General features: G+C 42.9%; 1 protein-coding gene across 1 annotated transcript in view; it reads left to right on the forward strand.

The window, feature by feature from the left end:
* The first annotated feature begins 3,544 nt into the window (after positions 1 to 3,544).
* The window catches only part of BPIFC (BPI fold containing family C), a 31,238-nt gene continuing 8,904 nt past the window's right edge, over positions 3,545 to 25,878 (forward strand). The window contains exons 1-11 of the mRNA XM_039230473.1: positions 3,545 to 3,668; positions 7,777 to 7,897; positions 11,768 to 11,896; positions 13,068 to 13,223; positions 13,347 to 13,410; positions 15,249 to 15,309; positions 16,295 to 16,386; positions 17,508 to 17,684; positions 18,859 to 18,912; positions 19,669 to 19,839; positions 20,464 to 20,531. Of these exons, the coding sequence (XP_039086404.1) occupies positions 3,545 to 3,668; positions 7,777 to 7,897; positions 11,768 to 11,896; positions 13,068 to 13,223; positions 13,347 to 13,410; positions 15,249 to 15,309; positions 16,295 to 16,386; positions 17,508 to 17,684; positions 18,859 to 18,912; positions 19,669 to 19,839; positions 20,464 to 20,531 (1,217 nt within the window). The remainder of the gene's footprint in view (positions 3,669 to 7,776; positions 7,898 to 11,767; positions 11,897 to 13,067; positions 13,224 to 13,346; positions 13,411 to 15,248; positions 15,310 to 16,294; positions 16,387 to 17,507; positions 17,685 to 18,858; positions 18,913 to 19,668; positions 19,840 to 20,463; positions 20,532 to 25,878) is intronic.

Here is a 25,878-nt window from a genome sequence, read left to right on the forward strand (position 1 = left end):
CACACTGTGTATGTGTGTCTCTCTCAAAAATAAACATGAAAAAAAATTAAGTTCCCAGATAAAAATGAAAAATCTAGCACTTATCAAGTAATTAAATTCATAAACACTAGCATTGGGATCCAGAAGAGCAAGCTGTTATTCCCAGGTGCCTGATTTACTGCATGATCTCAGATAGGTCATCAGACTCTCTAAGCTTCTGTGTCCACATATCTAAGATGGAGGTGGGATAATAGTAACATCTACCCCCATTGTTGTGAGTTTTGTAAATGGTAAAAAAAAAATACAAATGTATTATTTTAGTTGTTGCTCCATTAACAAGTAATCACTTTGCCTTGGCTTATTGTGCTTTTTTACTGTAAGAATGAAGAACTAATTATATAATGGCTTGGTTTTCACATTTTTTTCACACTTCTCTAGAACCTTTCTTAGTTAGCCAGAATCTTGTAAGACAGTCAAGATATTTACTGAGGTCCTACTATGTGCCAGGCACTGAGAGAGCATTTCAACCTTAATTTAGATACAGTCGAATATGTATAGACTTTTTGGTCTAACTTTTTTTTCCTGTCACTTTCCGCTGCTTTGAAAATGTTTCCCTCTTAAAAAAAAAAAAATCCCTCTCCTGCCTGTCTTGGCATGGCACATCCATTTACACTTCTTTGCCCACAGCCATGTCAGTGTGCCTGCACATCAGTATGGCCTCAGCATTTGTTAAAATGTAGAAATACTTTTATACCAGTTGGTGAATAGCCATTAACCTCAGCCCCAGAAGTGTTCCCCTCATAGCTTCATCCATCTCTGCCTGCCCCCCCACCCAAGACCCCTTGACCAACTATCATCCTACACTGGACAGCAAGGATCAAGGAGGGCCTAGGGCATATGGCAACAAGACCTAACTCCTGCATTCATTCTAACTGAATATAAGATGTTGATATCACTATGCCTCCCACTTGCTTCTCCTACTCCCCGCATTTCCTCCAACATTCAGATGACTAGCTGTCTGACTAGAGACCAGCCCCCTACTCAAATTCCTCCCCCTTGGCATTTACTGTCATTGCTCTATGCTTCCCTTGGTGTCTTCTGCACCCTGACCATCCCCAAGCCACCCCTCTGTAGCCCTGCCCCCCAGCACTGCTGCCCCTTTCTATACATTGTCCTATAGAACAACCCAAATCAACTCTATAGGGCTAAAACATCACACTAAGTGCATAAGGCCATAGCGGTGTTAAGATATTGAAATGCCTCAGTTTCTAATAGTAGTCACTGTGACTACTTGTCCCTCATTCTACCCCCAGTACCCCAACCACACTGGCCAGTCCATCCAAGATTTCTCCTGTCCCCATGATCCAGTACCTACCCTCCCTAACCCTGCCCCCAGACTGTGGCCAACATCTGTTTGAATGGGTGCATGTGCTCCACTAGTGTACAAATGCTTTGTTTATCAGCTCTGCAAAGAACTGTAATATAATGCAGAGTGAGGTAAGGACTCTTCCTTAATTTAGAATTCATTGATTCATTCTACCAATACTTATCAATCACTCTGTATCTGAGACATTAAGCCAGTCTCTAGGATCTCCCAACCAGATGAGATCTCTGCCCTCATGGTACTTACATTCTGGTAGGAGAGACAGACAATACATGAGAAAATAAATGTACACACATAGATAAATACATATTTTGACCAAAGATTCAGAAGGAAATGAGACTAATTAACCTAGGGAAGTCAGAAATGGCTTCAGAAAGACTGTGTTTAAAATGGACCTTAAGGATGTACAGGGTTTCTTCAGGCATAGGTGAAGAAGAACAGTATAAGCACAGGCTTTAGGCAGGAAACATGGTGGGTGTTTAGGGACCAGAAGTCCAGTTTGTCTGGACAGTGGGGTACATGGAGATAGCTCCTGGGAAATCAGGTGAGAAAAGTAAGCAGGTTGACTAAACCAGCCTCTTCTCACACCTGAAGGTAGACTTACGCACCAGAGAACAGAGAGGTCAGGATCCCAGGTCTCAACCTCATGGCCCTCCAGCAAAATACCAACATGAACATTCACTAATCTGAACATAGGTCCTCTTTGTAGGTTGGGCTGCTTGTGCACTAGACAAAATGCCAGCCCAAGGGATGATGGGGGCAGCCCTTGCTCTTCCCCTCAAGCTGGGTACACTGGTATGGGATTTTCCTAAAACATTCTCTGCCGGCCCCTTTGTGCCAGAAGGTGGGTATATCTCCAAAGGGCCTTTTCCCATTCCAAACAGAAGACCAAGATAGGCTAGCAACAACTTTGCTCAGACACTCCTCTTCCCTTCCCAGACTGCTCTGTTCCTCTCAAATAAATCCTCTGGAATACCCCTTTGTCGACATCATTCCATTCCCATCTCTATGGCCTTCTCAATAAAGCTCACACAACCCCCTTTATCAAACCTCTTGCTTGTCTTGGTCAAGCACCCCCCACACACCCCTCTCAATGATCTTTTCTTTCATCCAGACTGCTCCTGAATCCCAGCCCTTTGAATCCTTCCCTGCCTCACCTCCTCCCTTTGCATGCCTCCCACACCTTCCTCTTTCTTGACCACCCCCACAAATGCTTCCCTGGTTTGTTTCACATTTGTATGCTAACCCAGCGGGTCTCTGTCACCTGTGGGTCTTTGGCACATATGAATGCAGCAATAGTCGCTCACCCAGATTGTAAACTCCCAGAACTAGAAACAAGGCTTATGAATGTATTACTCACTCAGCTGTCATTAAAAGAAACCCATGTCACTGTTACTATTGGTAACCAGTGCTTCATTCATCAAGAAAATGGGCTGGCACTAATTCATTGAGTCCACTAATTGAATAAGTATACATTGTATATTTAATATATGCCAAGCAATAGCAATATAACATGAAAAACATGTGGTCTCTCTCCTTGGAGATGTTTATTTAAGATTTTTATTGTGTGTATCTACTATGTGCCAAGCATTGTACTAGACCCTGGGATAAGCCAAGCATGTGTCAACGAGGAAGTAGAAGTGTAGGGAAGGGAAGGGCCTTGCAGCTGGGCTGCGAGCTTAAACCCCATGGACAAGGGGGAGTCATTAAGGGTCTTCACGCAGATGAGTGATTACCTCACACCCACTGAAGCCACCTTTCTAAACTGCTGACTCTTATTCTAAAACTGTCAAGAATCCCGAATCCTCACCCCATTATGCTTCCCAAGGCATATCGCAGTTGTTACATTTACGGCAAGGCTCTTGTGTCACATTGCATTGTATTGTGTTGAGTTATAATCATCTGTGTGTGTGTGTGTGACTCATCCACTAGTCTGTGGGAAGCAGAGGTCGAGGGCATGCATAGGTCATCTCTGCATCCTCAGCACTTAGCATATGTTCTGGAGTGTTCAACCAATGATTACTGGATGGATGGATGTATGGATGGATGCATGGATGGATGGATATATGGACAGATGGGTGGGTAGAGTGGGTTCTTAACAAATCACAGCAAAGCAGGATGGAACTGACCAATGAAAGCATCAAGAATAACAAAGGAACCATAAATGTTGGTTGATTGCAGATGCATATGAAGGCAGTCATAGTCCTCTGGGGATGTTTCTTCCTGTGGAATCTCTACATTTCATCCGCCCAGACCATTTACCCTGGAATCAAGGCCAGGGCAACGCAGCGGGCTCTGGACTATGGTGAGTGGGGTGCTTTCAGCCCCCAGGCAGGGTCTGTAACCCTAACATGGAAGCTCATACCAGACCATCTCATAACTGAGGCAAGCTCTACTGTGGAGTGATCCAGCCCCTAATGCAGAGACTGCAGGGATGGCCGGAAGGAAGTGGTGTCTTAGAAACAGTCATGTTCAAGCACCTGGGTGGCTCAGTCAGTTAAGCATCTAACTCTGGATTTCGTCTCGGGTCAAGATCTAATGGATCGTGGGTCCAAGTCCCGCCTCAGGCTTTGTGCTGACAGCATGGAGCCTGCTTAGGATTCTCTCTCTCCCTCTCTCCCTGCACCTCCCCTGCTCATCCGGACACATGCACTTGCTCGCTCTCTCTCACTCTCTCTCTCACTCTCAAAATAAATAATTTTTTTAAATAAAATAAAAGGGCACCTGGGTGGCTCAGTCAGTTAAGTGTCCAACTTTGGCTCAGGTCATGATGATGCAGTTTGTGAGTTTGAGCTCCAAAGTGAGCTCTATGCTGACAGCAGAGGGGCTCTCTGCCCTTCCCCGGCTTGTGCTCTTTTGCTTTCTCTCTCTCTCAAAAATAAATAAACATTTAAAATAAAATAAAATAAAATAAAAAACAATCAGCTTGACGGTAGACCTATCCAAACACAGCCAAGATATTCATTCTCTCCCCTCCCCTGCCTGCACCCCCCCTACATACATACAGTGAACATCTCTGCTCTAAAGGAGGATACATCATAGGACAGAGGGAAGGAGCTATGAGAGTAAAAGTAACACCTCAGAGCTTCAGAAAGGTCTTGATTCCAAAAGGAACCTAGAGTCCCCTAAAACTGTGCCAAATGTAATGTAGATGATGATCTTGCATTTTCTTGAGAGAAGCTCCATGCATTCATTAGATGCAAAAAGGGGCCTGAGATGCTGAAAGATTAAGAAAACCCCTCTAGAAGTGTTTATAAATGTTGGGCAGAGCTGGGGCGAGAGCAGATTGTGTACAGGAGAGGGACTACAAAGTCAAGGTGTGCAGGCCTACTTTTCTCCTATAAATTCTGGCCTGAGGTTAACTGAATCCAGGCAGCAGATCACCCTATCCCTTCTTAACTAAAGCACTGCTAGTCTCACTGAGAAATACCAAAGTGTAACCAGGAAAATCCTCCCCTGCTACACCAGAAAAAAAGTACAAGAAGGATGTGGGTGCCTGGGTGGCTCAACTGGTTGAGCATCTGACTCCTGATCTTAGCTTGGGTCTTAATCTCCAGGTTGTAAGTTCAAGGCCTGTGCTGGGCCCTGCATGCTGAGCATGAAGCATATTAAAAAAAAAAAATACAACAAGTATGGAAGAAAGGAAGGGAGAGATGGAGGAAGGAGAGATTGAGGCAAATCCTTGTCCTTCCTTCCCCCAGTACCTCATCTGGCACAGGGAATCTTAATTAATCCATCTTGCATGATTCTTATATGAGCTGGCTATAATGAAAAATACATACCAGGAGGCGCCTGAGTGGCTCAGTCATTTGAGCAGCCAACTTCAGCTCAGGTCATGATCTCACAGTTGTGGGTTCGAGGCCCGCGTTGGCCTCTGTGCTGACAGCTCAGAGCCTGGAGCCTGCTTCGGATTCTGTGTGTGTGTCTCTCTCTGCCCCTTCCTCACTCATGCTCTGTCTCTCAATAAATAAATAAATGTAAACAAATTTTTTTAAAAAAGAAAAGAAAAATACATACCAGGTATGCCTGTGTGTATCCTCATGTATATATGTATGTATATGTATATCTTGTTACTATCTTAACATATTAATATGCACAGAAATAGGTATCTTGAAACAGTATTAAAGTTGTGAAAAACATCTTATTCCACCCTCAAGATCAGAGCAATTAAGAGAACAGAATTAGGGGTGCTTGGGTGGCTCAGTCAGTTAAGCATCCGACTTTGGCTCAGGTCATGATCTCACCACTCATAGGTTCAAGCCCCGCGTTGGGCTCTGTGCTGACAGCTCAGAGCCTGGAGCCTGTCTTCAGATTCTGTGTCCCCTCTCTCTCTGCCCCTCCCCCACTCACACTCTATCTCTCTCTCTCAAAAATGAATAAATGTTAAAAAAAATTAAAAGAACAGAACTCGTCAGTCCACATGTGTGTGAATCTCATTCAGTTCTGCCCCTTTCCTCAACACATAGCCTTGGGCCAGTGGGTTTTATCCTCTGGAAAACAGGATGGGGGAATGATAACAATGGTGCCCCCGTATAGTGACATGAGGACCATGTGGGATCATCTGGGGAAATACGGCATAGACTCAGGAAGGACAGGCTCTAAAGTCAGAACCACTTCTAGAGACTCTATCATAGCCAGGCTCTTTGATATGTGCGTTATGGGCTCTAGGTTGATTTAATTCCAACAGCAACCCTATAAAGAAGGGATAGTCATTTTACAGAGGAGGAATCTGAGCCTCAGAGGGGCTGAAATAATTTCCCAAGTCACACACCAGTAAGGGGGCGAGGCAAGATCAGATCTCAGGTCTGCTCTGCCTGATTTCAAAACCTACGCTTTGCTCTCCTCTTCCTATTCTTCCTAGCCATCGATGATGACACTCAGTAGCTGTGAGCTCTTGGGCAAGCTAGTGAACCTCTCTGAGCCGTACCTGCCTCCTATGTGAAATAGGGATCATGACACCTATGTCACTGGGCTGCTATAAGGATCAAAAGAGAGAATATGTGTAGAGTATAGACAGTCCTGGCACATATAAACACACAAACTAGCTATTCTTATTAATTCATCAAATATTTATGTTGTCACATTATGTGATGTACCTATTATCAGTAGTACCTTCAAGGTATTTGTTAAAATAACAATAATAGTTCCAACCCATGGGGCTATTGTGGGAAACACATACATTGACATAAAGTTTGGAAAAGAGTCTGGCAATAGCATATGCCCGACAAATATCAATTACTGTTATTTTCACATGGGTGAACAGACCCTTCCACAGTTACTAATGTTCCTATGTTACATATGAGGAAAGCAAGGGACAGCAAGATTTTGTAAATTGCATAGTCCTGCAATGCTAGTGACAATATTAGGACTCGAAACTAAGCTGTCTGCTGGTACTTTCTGTTCCATCTTTATATCTTTTACACTCTATCCCTACAACCCTATATTACAGTATGATTCATGGTATTACAGAGGATAAAATCTGTTCTTCATTGTCCCCAGAAGGATAGCCTAAGTGAAAATGAGCTTAAGCTGCAAAATAAGGGTTAAGGGCAAACTTCCTCCTTAAGAAGGTTAAAATGAAAAGCCCATTCTTCATTTACTATGTAAGTTACTTTTCTTGAGCTCTTTATGTGGAAAAGGGCTCTTTCTCTCCATGATCTCAGAAAAATGTGTCCTGGGGTACTATCACGTAAAGACGGGTTTATTCCTAAATTGCACAAAAGCAGGGCTTACTAAACTTTTAGGGGTCCTGGGATCTTTGAGAATCTGAAGCAAATGTGGACTCTATCCCATGAAATATGAGATACAAATGGATACGTATGCATACAACCTATTCATGGACTTCTACTAGAATTTTAGGAAGGTTAAAAGCTCCCAACAGCCCATGCATCTCAGGCCAAAATTTGTTGAGCTTAAAGAATCTAGGGGAAAAGAGAGAGTGTGGAATGACTTTCTAACAAGGCATGGAGTCTAGAGCCAAATTGCCCAGATTTCACTATTGGGCTTTCAGTTCTTTGCTGTGTGAATTAGGTGAGAATTCATCTCTTTGAGGTTCAGTTTGTTCATCTGTAAAATGTGGATAATGATAATAGTTTGTACTTTGCTCCATCACACTGCCCTGTAGTAACTGCCCTTTACCTTAGCTGCATAATGAAAATTTCTCATACTGTTAGCTCTGGGGTCCTGGGGTCTTCGTTAGCCTCTTTGAGGACCAGTGTTTTCACCTGTAAAGCAGGGACAATAACACCCACTTTGTAGGGTTGTTGTTTTCTAAGTTTCTTTTTTTTGTTTGTTTTGTTTTGTTTTCTAAGTTTCTAAGAGCACATACTCTGTAAACTTCTTGCGTATGTTTAATGACATTATGCCCTTATCTCTGTCATTATCAGTAAGAGCTCTTTTTGGTTCCTTCATAGGTGTTCAAGCTGGGATGGAGATGATTGAGCAAATGGTTAAGGAAAAAGACATCCCAGACTTAAAAGGTTCTGAATCTCTGGAATTTCTGAAAGTTGATTATGTGAACTACAATTTTTCCAAGTAAGTAAAAAAGAAGAGCATTTTTAGCAGTGAAATTAATCTTTAAAACCTTAGGGTTGTAGATATGCCACTATGTCTTCTGATGTAACACCAGGACCTGCACAGTAAAAGTTAAACCAACTTTGGTAAGAGGCTTATCAGACGAATGACCCAAGAAAGAGGGGTCATGAAGCTGACAAAGATTGTGGTATTTGGGTCAGAACACCTGGTTCCATATCATATCCCCGCTGCACACTAGTTTTGTGTGTGCCTGGAGAATATGCTGAGTCCCATGTCTTTGCCTCTTTCCTAAAATAAGAACTCCTTGCCCCTTGAGTTTCTAAGCGAAATTCTTGTCCATCCCATTGCTGACCCCCCCCCTTTAAACCTAGATGTAGGATTCAACCACAGTCTCAAAGACAAATCTATTCTCATCAAGCCTTTCCTTATTTTAATCAAGTTTAGTTAAGATTTCAGAGGTCATAGAAACAGAACACAAATAAGCTCAAAAAGAAAGAGTAGAGGAATCCTTTGGAAGCCCCATGATTTCATCAGAACCCTGGCTTCTTGTATTTCTCTGCCCCACCATCTTAGTTCTGGCTTCTGTCCTCAAAATGGTCTCATGGTCCAATATGGCCCCTGCAGCTCAGCCCTCAAATCCATCTGTCAGACCTGAGAAGGAGCAAGATGTAAGGCTGAACGGGTTCTTGTAAGCTGGGTTAGTCTCTTCACTGAGTTTTTTTTTCTGAAGCCCTGCTCTAATAATAGTCTGCCTATACAGTAATAGACAGAACTTATGGTCATACTTATTAGCAAGGGAGACTGGAAAATTCGCTTTCCAACCAGACATAGTTGACATCCTGAACAAATTTAAGGATATTTAGGAAAGAAGAAGGGGAAATAGATGTTCAGACAGCAACCGGCAAGCTCTGCTGTAGTTGCCAACAAAAGCCACAAAGACGGTGTCTTTGTCCATCTGGAGCTCAATCTTAAAGGTAAAGCAGAGAATCAAGATTTTATAGGAATTATCTGTGATTCACAATTTGCCCCAATATCAATCTACTGATAATTCCCTGATGGCTCCAACCCTGTGGAGAAATAATTTCCCTCCTATCAAGGATAATATCCTATAAAATCATGAGTCTTTTGAGGTGTGGGGTAGGGAGAAGAATGATAATCTAGTTAAAGCTCCCGGAAAATGCTCTAGTTGTTAATAAAGGCAGCCATTCAACAACTATTTATTGAGCACCCACTAGGTACCAAGGCTTTGTTTTAGTCACTGGGGATATTATAATGAATGACATAGAATATCTCCTGCCTTTAATGTCCAATAAGAGAAATGGACATGATATATTTACAGAATGAATTATTTAATTATGTGATGATAATGCCACAGCAGAAAAATTCAGGGTGAATCATATACTATGAAGTGTGGTGAAGGTGAGGAAACAGTATCCTCATGCATTGCTCATGGGAGTAGATGAACTGGTACAGCACTTTTAGATCTATGCTCCCCACACAGGAGCCACTAGCCACGTGTAACGACTGAGCACTTGAAATGTAACAAGTACAATAAAGGCACTGAATTTTTACTTACTTTCAATCAAGTTTAATTTAAAACTGGGTGCTCAGTTCAGTTATTAAAAAGCTTTTACGTATGTGTGAGACAATTTGAGTATGTAAGTTTACTGTATCAGTTGAAAATTTTATCCAATCAAATATAGGTCAAGTATTTTTGATGAAATTCAATGTTCACCTTGAGTCATATTATGGTGTAAAATGAACACCATATTTTGAAGAGTTACTTTTTTTATTTTTGTTAGATTTATTTAGACCTGCTATAATTTTAGTTGTAACTATATATATATGTAACTATGTATATATATAGTTATAACTACATATATTATATATTTTTTATCATTTATTGTCAAGTTGGTTTCCATATAACACCCAGTGCTCATCCCCACAAGTGCCCCCCTCCATGCCCATCTCCCCCGTCTCCTCCCACATCCATCAGTCCTCAGTTTGTTCTCAGCATTCAAGAGTCTCTCATGGTTTGCCTCTCTCCCTTTCCCCCACCATTTCCCCCCTTCTTCTCCCCCATGGTCCTCCGTTAAGTTCCTTCTAATCCAACTCTATATGCAAACATATGGTATCTGTCTTTCTCTGCCTGACTTATTTCGCTCAGCATAACACCCTCAAGTTCCATCCATGTTGCTACACATGGCCAGATTTCATTCTTTCTCATTGCCATGTAGTATTCCATTGTATAGAAAAAGGTAAAGTAAAATATCCAATCAGTAATTTTTATATTGACTATGTGTTGAAATGATACCATATTAGATTTTACTGAAGTAAAAAAATTTTATAAAATCACTCTTACCTGTTTCTTTTCCCTTTTTTAAATGTGATTACTAGAAATTTTTAAATTACATATGTGGCTTACATTCAATTTCTGTTGGACAGTTCTATTTTAAATGGTAATTTACAAGGACCTTTTTTTAATGCATGCCCTTTGACCTGCTAATCCCACTTCTCCGCATCCTTGCTAGAAAGACACGCACGTAAACAGCGTGTAAGAAGGTTCTGTGTGACATTGTTTATAACACAGAAATACTGGAAATAACCTAGGTGACCACCAACAAAGAAATGATTTTTTTCATGATACATCCATAGTTTGAATATAAAGAATGGGCTAAACCTATATGTACCAAACTGAAAGTATTTCCAAGACCTGTTAAATGAATCTCTACCATCCTCTTCCCACAGTGGGACTCAGGGTATGAGACAAAGAACAGGTAGGAAAGGATGCAAAATAGAAGAAACAGTAAATAGGCATTTGTTATCAGCTATCACATTTATGTTTTACATTTTTCCTAAACTTGGTTCATAACAATGCCTTTCTCCTGTGCCACAGTTAAACATAGGTGATCTCATTTTGCCCTCCCAGCCTGCCCATAAGTAACCCTTCCTTTCAGTGATTGCCTGAAAGAGGTTAAGTGCCTTACCTAAGTTTGCACAGGTAGCACAAAACTCGTCTCCAAGTTGAGTGCCCCTTGCACAATACATGAAGTAGCCTAGCCTCGTGGTTAAAAACCAGTCTGAAAACAGATCGTGAAGGGCTCCCTGTCTGGTTCTACAACCCACATATGACTTCAAGTTCCTTATCTTCTCATCTCTGGATTGCAGATTGCAAAAACAGCCACAGCATCATGGGATTATCGTGAGGATTAAAATGAGCTAATGCATGCAAAGTGCTTACCATGGTGCCTGGCGTGGAGTAATCACTCAATAGACGAGCCTCTACCTATATAAATGACACACAGCCCATTGCCTCTTACTTACGTGTTTGACAGCTCAGAGAATCCTAGGTGAAGTTAATATTCTAAAATAAGTTTCTCAACTAGGGAAGATACTGTCCACATAGAGAGCATCTGGGAATAGGAGAAAGGCCCCCTCACGATTGTCCAATGATGGGGGAGGGGCACTACTGACATGTAGCTGGCACACACCTGCAATGTGTATAAAGTCTTCTACAAAAAGTAAGTGACCCATCCAAAATACTAATATCCCCACTCCATTGAGAAACACTGGAAGGGCTGAAGGAAAAAATAATGATGGCGACATTGTATTCTCTTTAATGAAACTAAAGAAATCTACTATTTTCACATTTGTTTCTAAACTTGCTCACTGCCCCCTCAACTAGAAGCAAGGGGCTTCCTGGCAAGGACTAAGGGGGAATCAGAGGGCAATGCCCAGAGGCAACACTGCGGACCTGAGGTTCCTTCATCTACAGGAATCAGGGGTTCCACAAACCCCATTTCTGATTTTTGCCTAACTTAGAGAAGTGCTAGAAGATGTGCACTGACCTCTCTGCTTCTCGTTCTACAGCATAAAAATCAATGCCTTTTCATTTCCAAATACTTCATTAGCCTTTGTGCCTGGGGTGGGAATCAAGGCACTGACTAACCACGGGACTGCCAACATCAGCACTGCCTGGGAAATCAAGTCTCCCCTCTTGTGAGTATCCCACTGAAAAAAAGTCTGCCACTGTTCTGGGAAGAAATGGAATAAAAACTGGAAGTACATAAATCTGGTGATGTTTTTGACATTAGGCTTATTTCCCTTAGCCGTTAACAGTCTTTCTCAAGAGCATTTTTTTTTTTCAGGAGAAATTTAAATCAGGATATCTCTGTTGGGGGCTGGGGATGGGAGGTGGTGGGAGGCCTGAAAAGCATCCATCCCTTAAAGGCAGAGCAAAATGTCATTTAAGATTTCCTAAGAGCTAGAAGGAATGAACACGTACTCAAGATTTTAGACCTTCATCGAGTCACTGTAGGATCTTGGTCCATTCAACACATGTCCGCATCCACAGAGGCAACTGATTGGTAGATGGGACCTCCCTACCTCACAAACAAGAGGCTAAGAGGATAATAGTCAGCTCGAGCCCAAATCTCTCCCTACCAAAAGGCCTTTGCAACCTCCTAGAGAAAGGAGGTATCAAATTCAAGGAATGCTTGCAGACCACCTACATGCAAGCCACTGTCCTGGGTGTAATGTTTAGGTCTGCCTTGGTTGGTGCCCTAGAATGGCACATTCACTCACCCACTTCGTCATTCAACAACCATTTACTGAGTGCCTACCAACTACTATTTATCTCCATTTCAAGAACTCCAGTCCTATAGACTGTAGAGAAATGATATATTCTCACATAAGTAACATGGATTCAGGGGTTCATTCATTTCTTCACTGACTCATCAGCCACATGTTAAGTGCTTATTCTATGTGCTTATCCTGGGGACAAGGAAATGAATAATACACACTCCAGTCCCTCAGAGAGTTCACAGATGACATCTGTCACATCCCCATCTGTGCCTGTCCTAAATAAGGCTGTCCCGTGTTCTCTCTCCAAGCACGGTATACAAATAGTGCTTAATAAGCACTTAGCCACTGTGGGCACCAGAGCACTCAGGAAGAAAGATCTAAGCTAAAGCTGTCACCATTCACATATGCATTGCTTCATTTGTTCAGTAAATCCATTCAGCACCTACTCTGCTTCTACCCATTATTGGTGCCAGGAATCCAGAGGTGACAAAGTCCTCCAGGAGCTTAGAGGCTGTGAGTAGTCAGAGAAATGATCCCTCTCTCTCCTGCCCAGGCCTGGGTAACCTTGCACTTTTTCTCTCGACAGCCAAGACACAGGAGGAGCCAATCTGTTTCTCTCTGGGGTCTACTTCACCGGTATCGTTGTCCTGACCCGAAATGACTTTGGTCACCCAATCCTGAAGCTCCAAGACTGCTATGCCCAAGTGAACCATGCCCATGTCTCCTTTTCCGGAGAACTCAGGTGAGTGATAGCACCGTGGTGGGCGGTTGCTAGTCTGGGGCTGGATTCTCCAGCAGTACCAGAAAAGGTTTATAACTGACAGATAAGGTTCCTGAATAAGCCCTTATTTTCTTTTTTCCCCAGTATCCTGTACAACTCCTTTGCTGAGCCCATGGAGAAACCCATTTTAAAGAACTTAAATGAAATGGTAAGTCTTTAGAGGTAACACAGCCACAGTAAAATGCTCAGCAGCAGTTCTGCCATGCTTTACTTACTTGTTAGTCAATAAACTTTTATTGAGCACCTACTGTATGCTAGGCATCATCCAAGGCACTTTCACACACATTATCCTCTGCGACTTAAGTTTCACGAATGCCCACCATGAGCCAAACACTGCAATAAGTGCTGGGGATGCAGAGACAAATAAAACAGCATTCCCACCTTCAAGCACTCACCACAGGATAGGCCAACACTCAGGAAGCATTCATTTATTGGGCACCTACTGCATGCCTACCACTAGGCTACAGGCTGTTGGGGATGTAAGAAAGGAATGCACTTAGCATCTTTTCAGGAAAACCCAACTCAGTCTTGTAGAAAAATAACTATGAGTATTTGAATTTAATACAGAATTACATGATCATTAGATTGAACTGAAGGGGTTCAGAGAAATGGAAAGAGTAAATCAAAGGGGCCTGAAAGCTCCCTGGGGGATATTCTTTAGAAGAGGGAGGACTTGTACTGGGCCTTCAAGTAGAAGTACAATTGATAGGTAAGGAGTGGGGGAGAAGAATGGTTGTTTCCAGAAACAGTGTAAGCGACAAGGAGGTGCTTAATGACCATCAGTGAGGAAATCAGCACGCAAACACATTCAGCAGCTTGTCCAAGGAAGTTACCCAGCTGGTCAGGGGACTCCCAAGTTTCACGGTCTTTCTCCATGCTCACCTGACAGGTGCTGAGTGCCAATGCATGTGTGTGTTAGAGAGTGACGGGGAAGTGCTGTCACGTTCACAGGCCCCACACTCACCATCGTTTCTCTGTTTGAAACAAGGCATGATTCTTTGGCCTCTGACAGGAAGCAACTAGTTAAGTTGGCCTGGACTTTATACATGAGACCACGGATGCTTTGCTTCTAGTATTCCCTCTATGCCTCGGGAATATAGAAAAGAATGCTCAGACCACAACTATCTAGATTTCTCAACCTAGTAATGTAACTCCTGGCAACTCGTGGAGGCTCTAAGCTTTGGCTTTCCCATCTGTGAACAGGCAACAGTGGCACCCACCTCTCTGTGTCATCGTGAGGCAATGGGGTTAAAACACAACAGCTGACATTTACTGAATGCTTGCTATGTGCTGGGCAATTTTACATGGATTACCTCAATTTCTACTCACAGCAACATGACCAAGTAGGTGCAATTATCATCCCCATGTTTCAGATGAGGAGTCTGAGGACAGAGTGCAAACCACTTTGCCAAGGGCACTAGGTCCAGGCGGCCAGGCTCCCAAGCCTCTGCTCGTAACCACCATTGCTGAGAGCTGGGCACATGCCTGGCACACGGCAGCCCATCCAACTCTTTCTCCTTTGTAAAGATGAGCTTGAGTCTGATTCAGGATTGATTTTCTAACGAGTGGGCTCTCAAGCCAGTCAAATGGGAAAGTGGAGGCCCCGTCTGTAGCCTCCCCCATCAGAGCATGGCATGGCAGGACAGGCAGGCGTTCCGGCAGCAGGTTCCTCGGGTGTGACCACTAGCAGGCATTGGGCTCATGTCCTGTCATGCCTCAGAGAGAAAAGCCGAGGGCTCATTCTTTTATGGCGTTAACTGGGTGTCATCCTGGCTGCTCTGAAGTCTAGCCAGCATTCACTGACATGCCAGCCACACGTACGTAACGTGAGGCCCATGGGCATCAACTAATTTCGGGGAAAGTCCTGGCGACCAAAGGGAGAATGTCTTCTAACCAGAAGGTCTTTGTTTGCAGGGTCTCAGCCATAAATAGAGGTTTCAAGTGCAATATGATAACCTGCCATTGTTTTATTCCTTTTGTGGCCAGCTCTGTCCCATTATCATGAATGAGGTGGAAGCCCTGAATGCCAACCTCAGCACAATAGAGGGTGAGTCCTAGAGCTGCCTCTCTGGGATGGGTCTCTTCCCACCTTCACACTCTGGTGCTCTCCAGGTCTGCATTTCAGTGCCAGATCCCCCAGCTCTTCTGCCTGCTTTATGCTCTGCAAACTCGAGCCACCAGAAGGCTGTGTGTAGGGCCTGCTCTTTTTTTATATTTTTTTTAAGTTTTATTTATTTTTGAGAGAGAAAGAGTGCAAGGGAGGGACGGGGAGAGGGAGGTGGAGACACAGAATCTGAAGCAGGCTCCAGGCTCTGAGCTGTCCACACAGGGCCTGACGCAAGGCTTGAATTCACGAACCGCAAGATCATAACCTGAGCTGAAGTCTGATGCTCAACTGACTGAGCCACACATCAAGCTGTGTGCTGACAGCTCAGATCCTGTGTCTCCCTCTCTCTCTGTCTCTCTCTGCCCCTCCCTGGCTTTCACTGGCTCTCTCTCAAAAATAAACATCAAAAAAAATTTTTTAATTAAAAAAAAGAAGTATATATGCATTGTGTTCATGGGGGCATGTATATGTGTGTATATAAAAGGCTATACTTGGGGTGCCTGGGTGGCTCAGTTGGTTGAGTGTCTGACTCTTGATATTGGCTCAGGTCATGATCTCACTGTACTAGACTCTGCACTGACACTGTGGAGCCTGCTTGGGATTCTCTCTCCCTCTCTCTCTGCCCCTCCCTTGCTTGCTCACTCTCTCTCAAAATAAATAAGTAAACTTTTTAAAAAAGGCTATACAACAACATTTTACTGATGTTTCCTTCAGTGTAATGTGATTAAGAAGGGTTTTTACTTTCTTCTTTTAACTTACCTACTTATCCTGGGTTTTGAAAAGTGAGCATGTGTTACTTATAAAATAAGGCTAATCATTATCTTAAATAACAGAGAATTAAAATTACATTGTTCCAGATAGATAATAATTATTTGCTCTACTATGCCTTTAATGTACATTTTTTGTGTGTTTGTTTGTTATTTAGTTTTAACCAAGATAGACAACTATACTCTGCTGGATTATTCCCTAATCAGTTCTCCAGAAATTACTGAGAATCACATCGACCTGAATTTGAAGGTAACTTTTTTCCTTTTTTTAAAATTTATTTTTATTTATTTATTTTTTATGGGCAAAAAACGTTACCTCACTTTATTTTTTTATTTTTTTAATAGTTTATTGTCAAGTTGGTTTCCATATAACATCCAGTGCTCATCCCCACAAGTGCCCTCTATCATCGTCAGAATTCTCTTCCTGGCTCTCAAGAGCCATATTTGAAGAACAAATATTATGTGCAAAAGGAAATGTAATTACTTACCCGTCAAATAATTTAATTTCCTTTCAAGCAATTCCCTCATGCTTAGGCTCTTTCAAAAGACTCTTCAACATTTTCTTGGTTGGATTGCCCAACACATGTCTGCCTTCTTCAAGGAAAGTATCATGATGCCTTTGTCTCTGGGAACAGGTCTGATGCTAAGGGCAGGAGGTACAGTGTCTCTGCATGTGTCAGAACTTAATACATCAGTAGACGGTACATATTGATACTCCTATTCCTGTCCCATTAGTTTAACTGAGGGATGTTGACCTCGGTCAGGCCCGTTCGCACATAAAAATGGTGTTTGCTGATTCTGGAAAAGAGATTGTCTTTATATTTAGTTTTGCCCCCCAAAGTTAATATCATTGTTTCGGTAAGTGCATATTAACATATTTCAATCACTTAGAGTCGTTCAAATCAGTTAAATGTTACTCAAGACATCATTTTGTGGTAACACCCTATAGCTAATGAGGGCAGCATTAGGAATGCCACAAACACACTTAATCCATTGAGAATCCTGGGTCCTTTTGAGTCTTTCTGTGGCATCTGCTCACTAGGCACAGAGTTTGAAGGTCAAGGGTTTGGTGTCTCTACGTGGCACCTCAGGAACTATGTGGAGCTGTGCGTCCAGTTAAATGCACCTGCGTTCCTTTGTCGGAGAGAAGATCACATCCCAGGGTGGACAGACAGGTCCATATCTACTCAAGAAGTCATCAGAGCTGTGAAACTAAAGTCGCTGGTCAAGCAGTCAGAAGGCCTTGTCTTTCAGTCCCTAACAGAGTTTCTGGTATTTTCCTGATTCTGACATGAGTGGATCCACTGTCTTTAGTGCTGTATGTCCGAGTCTTCACCTCATACACTGATCTTTCTCTCTGTTTTCCCACAGGGCGTAGTCTACCCGCTGGAAGACCTCACTGACCCCCCCTTCTCGCCAGTTCCTTTTGTGCTGCCAGAACGTAGTGACTCTATGTTGTATGTTGGAATCTCCGAGTTTTTCTTTAAATCTGCATCCTTTGCTTACTTTACAGCTGGAGCCTTCAACGTCACTCTCTCCACAAAAGAGGTGAGGAGAGTAAATGGATAGTGACAATCAGCACCAGCATTTACTCTTATTATAAGTAGCCCATTACAGGAATTTTAAGTCATAATTTCTATTTCCCAGGCCTCTTTAGACCCCCAATCCTACCAGGACATGAATGAAGTAATTGTGAATTGAATGTTGTTATTAGCTGAGAAGTTGTTGGGTTTCCAGTTCTGCTATTTTCAGTTTTGTGTGAAACCAGGACACTGTTCTAGATTGATCTTAAATAATGCCAGGACTCCCCTCACCACTTATGACCTGTGACTTCAGGCATCTTAAATTTATTTAACGTCTCTATGCCAAAGTGTCATCATTTCGAAAGTGGGGATAAAAATAACTCCATTCTCCCAAGGTTGATGTGGACATTAGGGAGGTTTAAAGATATGTAAAACATTCAGAGCAATGCCTCACACAGAGTAAATGTTATAGAACACTATAAAGTGTTGCTTATTATCTTTTTTATTATTACGGCTTGTGTTATGCCAACGCAAAGAGGAGAACTTGGTGGTAATTGCAACTGACTTATCTATAATGACCGGTAATAGTACACATACTCATGGATCCTCTTTGCCATGCCCCTCCCTTTTATGATGAGAATATTCTCTCCAGTTGACCCACAACTTTTATCAAGCATCCCCTACTAATCTTTTCATTCCATGGGTCCTAATTATAGAAGTGGTTATAAAACTTGTGTTCAAAACACTGGGTGTGACCACACCAGCTACCATAGAGTGCCAAGAATCAGAAAGGTCTAGCTTCAGATTTGAAAACCATTCATCTGTGAAGATAAATTACTTAAGCATCCTTTGTCTCAGTAATCTCTGAAAAGGTGGGCAATAATACAAGACTTACTGTTAACCACTGTAGAATGTTTACACGAGTCATATATGTATGACATGCACAGTGTTGCCAAGGTTAAAAGACACTTTCTCAAAAGGAAAGTACTTCCTATGTGACCTTGGGCAAGTTACTTTATTTCTCTGGGCCTCAGATTTCCTGTGGTTGGGCTATGAAATGATAGAGCTACCTTTAAACACTAATCATTTGTTGGTATAACAACTTCATGATTCATAAAAATATAAAGAAAACTAGATTTTCCCTGAAAAGAGAACCCAGGTAAAACTATTACAGTGATATGATGGTCTTTATTTTCCAGATTTCCAACCATTTGGTTCAAAACTCTCAAGGTGTTGGCAATGTGCTCTCCCGGGTGAGTGCTGGGGATTCAACCCTTTGATAATTCTGGAAGATTCATGGTTTCTTTCTATTCCTTTTTGGTCCAAACCTGAGTCCATTTTTCCATTCTGAAGAGGTTTTCTTTTCTTTTAATAAAATATCCACAAATATTTATGAAACAAGTTACTATTAAAGGTATTATACGTTTATAAGATAAACCAACTGTCCCTTCGATAAGTTTCCAACACACATTTGAAGTGATTTGCTTAAATGGGAAATGAGGGAATAGTGCCCATGTTTGTACCTTTAGTGAAGCAGCTATTAATCTCATGCCTTTGTAGCACCTGCATGTTGGAAATAGTATACTAAAAGTCTCAGGTGTGCTCTTCAGGACAGAGAGAGGCTCATACAGCATCCTGGCTTTAGAGTTAGGATCTTGAGTCAGACAGACCCTAGATTCAAATCCCAGTTCTTCAACTTATTCACCTGGAAGTTAAAGAAATTATTTAACCAAAGAAGACTCACTGTCTTCAGCTATGAAACAGGGATTCTGAAAGAACCTGCCCACAGGGACTTTGTGAAGATTAAGTCAGATAATTTTGATATGTTCAGTGAATGTCAGCTGCTGGTATTATTTGTTTTGTGTATGGTGGTGTTACAATTATTGAAGAACTTTGTTTCTATTCTAACTGCATGATGTAAGATTTAGTCACCCCAGGGCACCTCGAATTGGTGATTTCCCCTCATCAACTCAAGCCCGTTCTCCACTTCTTTCCCTGGACATTGGCAGATCGCAGAGATCTACATCTTGTCCCAGCCCTTCTTGGTACGAGTCATGGCAACGGAGCCTCCTGTGATCAGGTTACTACCGGGTAATTTCACCCTGGACATCCCTGCCTCCATTATGATCCTCACCCAGTCCAAGAACTCAACTGCTGAAGCCATCGTTTCCATGGACTTTGTAAGCCTGAGGGGGCAGGAGGGCAGCCTGTGGACACAAATCATGTTCCTACAGTAGGCATGTGTTCCTACATGCTCGACTCAGTGTTTGGGGGCATGAGATAAGATGCGTGAGTTAGTGGCGAGGACAGGGGTGAGACTGGAGTGGGGAAAGTATGGGAAGCCAGTACTGATCCCCCCTACATGGTAAAATACCTCTCTCCCTTCTCAGCTTCCTTTGTGCCATTCTCTCGCTTTAGTTACATTGATAGCTGACCTTCTTTTTTCCCCAAAATAAGTCAGGATGTAATTGAAGGCTATTTAAGCAGATGAAGGCCAAATACAACCCAATGGAAAGGGACTGATACACTGAATCCAAGTAAAGTGTCTCACACACACACACACACACGTACATGGAGAAGAGAGATTGGGGGGAAATAGAAAAATGATTTAAGAGAGGTTCCTAAAAAGCCTTTATAATTAATTTCCCTACCTGCAAGACAACATTTTCAAAGCTATTTCTTTCCAGCACCTCTGGAAATGAAAGGGAAAGTGGGGCTTACAATATTTGGAAATAAGAAATGATATTTGAGCCAAAATAGACAAATTCACTCCTCTTAGTAATGAATGCTTTTGTTATCTACAGGTTGCTAGTACCAGTGTTGGCCTGGTCATTTTGGGACAAAGACTGGTCTGCTCATTGTCCCTGAACAGGTAAGTTTAATTGATTTGACTGTTGAAAAACTTAGTAATAAGTGAGTCAACAGACCATAGAGACAAAGTGAACATTAACAGAGCAAGTGAAGTTACCATTGGCTAGATCATGAATCACATAGACACTTCTCCTTTAATGACCCAGATAGGTTTAAAGTATGGGCTTCACTAAAAACTGTGTTGTGGATTTTTTCTTTTTCCTTCCCATTAGACAGTATTCAGATAAAATGGGGAGCCAGATAATTGTAAATATAACTCCATAATACAAATTCACATTCTAATGGTACAACAGTATAAATTAATGTTCCTCTTCAACAACTTCAGAAAGCATGCTATGAGGAAAGAGCATGGAACTTTGAGGTCAAGGAACAAAGTGTCAAATACCTGGTCATTGGTTCTATAACCATGATCATGTCTGTTAATGGCTTTGAGCTTCAATCTCCTTGTCTATAAAATACTGAATTGGACTGGGGCATCACTGAGGTGTCTTCCAGCTCTGAAACTCCAACCCCATCACTAGAATATAGAGTTTAACAAAACCATGCCCCAGAGCCTAGCTGGTTCTCAGATGAATGCCATGCAGTGTGAAAGGGATTGGGCAGGTCATATATATACATAGACCACTGGACAGTAATTCCCATTTAGAAGAACCGTCTGCGAAACCCATTTTCCTCAGCCCTGTGAAGCTGATTGATAGTTGAAGCCATGAATCAAACTACCTAGGGAGGGGAAATGATATTCAGAATGATCCATGGAAGGAAGAAGAAAAACTTTATAAAAAGGCCAGAGGAAGCAGAGTCTGGGAAGAACAGGAAACCGACAGAAGGGAAAAGTAAGTCAATCACGGTAAGTCAACTGGATGGCTATGAAGACTATTGCAGAAACATGGAAGATGGTTTCAGTAAAGTGATACTAAATGGAACAAACAGAATACAAAACTGCATAAACACAGCGGTCATCTGTGTAAAATAGCTTTCCATCTGGACAAGAAAGTGAATCGCAGGTGAAGAGTTGTGTTAGGAGATTGAATGGGCTTTTCTCCTTAGAATTTTCTCTGTAACTATATTGTTTTCCCAATAAAAGGAACAACAACAAAAAACATAGTATGGTTTCCCAGAGAGATAAGATTCAAGAAGGCCTTATTACATTTCACCCAGCTCTGCAATGCAGGACTGATTTCTTCATTAGCCTCAATAGGCATGGATCCTAGAGCCCACAGATACCTTAGGGACCCATGAAAATATTTTGATATATTTTGAAAGAAGAATTAGAAAATGAATACAACCCAGGCTGAATTATACTTATCTTCATAACAACACAGTCTTCGAATATAATTTTTAATATTTTTTCATGGAGGAAGGGCTCCCAGAGGCAAAAGCGCCCGAGAGCCCCCGAAGTCATAATGTGGCCCTATCCCCACAAGGTCAAGGATGATGAAAGTCTAAACTTTGATGGGTCATCTTTGAGATGGCAGTTTTAATAGCTGAGAGGATGGAGGGCAGAGAGCGGGGGGGGGGGAGGGTGGTAGGTGAGGGGTAGGCAGCATGGGAGGTAGGCCAGGAGAGAAGACAGAGAATGCACAGTTTGGTTTGCCTGAGCAGCACCACCACAAGCGCTGGGGAGCCCTCCATCTGCAGCGTGAGAACAGGGCTGCTAGGGGAGGGGTCTGGAAATCGGGCAGAATGGGGGAGAACAGGGGCAAGGCCCCTCGTTGAGGCGGCAAGCTCTTGAGAAGGGAAAAACCCCATTTGAGCAGGAGTTGGTTTACTGACAGAATTTGGAGGAAGGATTTAGTAAGGATGGGGCTTCAGACTTGTGGCAGGAGGTAGGCGAGACCTTAAGGAGCAGAGAGACTAGGCTCACTTCTCTGCTTAGATGGGGCTGACTCTCATCCCCAGCGTTCCTCTGCACACTCAGAGGGCACTAGGTTTATTTACAGGAATAATTGCAAAAACGGATTACAACATGCTAAACTCACATCATCCAAAGAAACACGTGGATCCATTCTCCAGCCTCCTGCAGCCCACAAGCTGGGGACCTGGGGAACACAAGCTGAAATCAAGACTCCTGCCTTCCTGGAGTCTCCCCACCCCCACCCACCGCCGCGCCCCATCTCTGTTAGCTGGGGAGACTTTCAGCACCTTAGGCTTCCTGAGGCCTTCTGAGCAGGACTGGATACACGATTCACAAGGCCCACTGCAAAATGAAAATGTGGAGCCCCTTTTCAAAAACTTAGGAAGAATTTCAAGATGGAGACAACAAGGCATTAAAGCAAGTGTGGGCCCTTCTGAGTGAGGTCATGTCCCACTGTACAGGTAACCGGCATCGATCTACAGGTGGCTCCTGCAGGGGTGCTATGGCAAGCCTGGGGCTGTCAGAGGACAGGGGGTGAGGCAGATGGGCCAAGCACCACTCAGTCCCCAGGCAGCTGATGCAAGACTTTGCAGAGGAACAGAGGCCCTGCTGAAGGACCACCTTGGTCTTTGGCCACAAGAAGAGGCAGCCCCACCTCCCTCACGACTGCCCCAGCCAGCGCCTCCTCTCCTGGTTCCATGAGCCCTGCTTTTCCAGACAGACAGCCTGATTTGGTCTTAAGTGATGTCAGAGAGACAACAGCACTGAGAGGTGTAAAGGGGGCAGAGGTCAGTGAAGCATCCCCGAGAAGAACCTGGGAAACAGGGTCTCCACATTAGGCTCCCAGAACACCAACCCCCAAAACACCTTTCTAAACACCCCCCTCCTGAATGTGTCTCCTTCTGGAGCTGTTCACGGCTGGCTACACAAACAGGAGACACAGAAACTGAGGTGAATCCAGTGTGGTGAGTTTAAAGAGGCAATGAGAGGCGCGCCTGGGTGGCTCAGTAGGTTGTGTGTCCAACTTGGGCTCAGGTCACAATCTCACAGTTTGCGGGCTCGTCCGCATCAGGATCTGTGCTGACAGCTCGGAGCCTGGAGTCTACTTCAGATTCCATGTCTCCCCCTCTCTCTGCTCCTTCCCTGCTTGTACTCTGTCTCTCTCAAAGATAAATAAGCATTAAATTTTTAAAAATAAAATAAAGAGGCAGTGAGATCACAGATTTTGGCATCAGACTAGCTAGTTCAGAGCCCCACCTTGCCATTCATTAGCTGTGGGATCTTGGGCAAGTTACTTAACATCTCTGGGCCTCCATTTTATTCTCTATAAAATTAGAGAATTTTATATAATACAACCTATATAATACAAGCCACTTCGGGGAGTTATTGTAAGGAATACATGAATTATCATTGTAAAGTGCATGTTAAATGTTCAAGAAGGTTGGCTATGGCTATTATTTAAAATTTGGGGCTGGCCTCAGCCAGGGGAAGGAGGTGCTCAGTTTTACAAAATCATTTAAGAGTCAGGAAACACTCATTGCCCTGTCTCCCACCCAGTGATGGCAATTGGAGAAACTGTCTTTTATTTTACTATTTATGGCTACTTTTTAAAAATTTTTTGAATGTTTATTTCTGTTTGAGAGAGAGAGACAGAGTGGGAGTGGGAGAGGGGCAGAAAGAGGCAGAAACACAGAGTCCGAAGCAGGCTGTCAGCACAGAGCACAGGTTGTCAGCACAGAGCCCTATATGGGGCTTGAACTCACAAACCATGAGACCGTGACCTGAGCCGAATTCAGATGCTCAACCAACTGAGCCCCTATGGCTACTTTATTGTGGAGGCTACCTGGAGGTAGCTTATTACCCCTGCTTTACAGTTTATAGAGGTCACAGAGCTATTGAAGAGCAGAGCCAGAACTTGAACCTGGGTGAGCGTTTTTCACATCCATGAGTGTTCACTTAAGACATTGTACTGCCTTTGATGTGGTACAGAGCCAAGACTTAGAAGATTTAGACAGCAAATACCCTTGCCCAGAAGAGGAACCCATGAGTGTGGAGTCCCACGAAATTGAAGCAGGCAGTATGTCCTTTCTCAATGTTAAATGATAGAAGAGAAGCCACTGGCAGTGGGTGACTTGCAATGGAAAATGCACACGGCCCTTTTCTTGCTGCATTGAGAAATGGGGTGAAGGAAAAAATAAAGAAAGCAAAAGCAGGGAGTACTAAGTAATCAACTTGATCTCTGTGGGTATGTCTAATTAAGAGCACAGCCCTGTAGTTCAGGAATATCTGTGAATTCCACCTCAGTCATTTGGTAGCTGTGTGATCCTGATCAAGTTATTTAACCTAAGTTTCTCTAAGTTTCAGTTCCCTCATCAGCAAAACAGAGCACCTATCCACAGAGCTATTGTATGGGTAGATGAGATGTCTGAAAAGCACAATGTTCTGCACATCATAGGTGCTCAAGATATTTATTACTACTAGTGGTGGTATTTTATTCTCTTTCCCCCTTCAAGGATCACATTTTGACTGAATAAGAGGGAGAAATTGATCCCAAGAGAGGACAAGTCAGGACAGCCTTAAAAGCTATAGAATTGGCCCTCAAAATCATAAACCAGATTTGTCCTGGTCTATCTACAACTGAGACTTTTATTCCAAACACAGTTCTGTTTGGAGGTAACCCCAGTACAGGTTGGTCCATGTAGTAGACATTTTTGAGACCAAATTAAACACCACTTTCTTTTTTTCGGTCCCCATGCAGATGACTTAATCTAACCCTTTTTCTTAATCACATGCAAAGCTCAAGGCAATTACATATACATTATTGTTGAACCATTTAGAACCTTGGAACAATTTTGACATTGAAACGAGTGAGGCATTGGACACTCCCAAACTGCACCTCACACCAGTAACACCAACATACACACACACACACAGACACACACACACACCACCAACACCATCAGAGAATATAAATACAGCTGGCTACAAGCTGACGGAGTCACCACCCAGTTCTATGCCTCACATCCTGGGCAGATAAACATTTCCCAATGTGAGTCATCTGGAGGGAAACCCAGAAAAGAAAACAGGTCTAGAAGAAAGGATCCAGTTTCTGTTGAAACAGTGATTTAGACAGGTCATCAGAGCGGGGGCTTGGCATTTGGGCTGACCGCCATCTCCACCCTCCCTCTGAGGTCATGGGGAAGCCTGGGCACAAGAGTTCCGTAGTGGGAGGCCCCTGACAAAGGAGGAAACCCCAAGTGACTCCTTCCCCTTCTCCCAGACTTGCTGGAAGAATTGCCAGTCTGCAGAAGGCAATAAAGACAAAACATTGGGGAACTCTTCCTCATCAAGAGGGTCCTTATAATACTGGAAAGGGCTCAATACATGCCTCATATTAAAATCTTCAATTATTAGGTTAAATCCACAGCCTGGGGTTGTCAAGCACTTCAACTACCTTCCAAGCCAGACAATCTTACCTCTCAGAGCTCGCTAA

This window comes from Hyaena hyaena, unplaced genomic scaffold, assembly GCF_003009895.1.
Source record: "Hyaena hyaena isolate Hyena2069 unplaced genomic scaffold, ASM300989v1 scaffold_46, whole genome shotgun sequence".
Classification (NCBI taxonomy): Eukaryota; Metazoa; Chordata; class Mammalia; order Carnivora; family Hyaenidae; genus Hyaena; species Hyaena hyaena.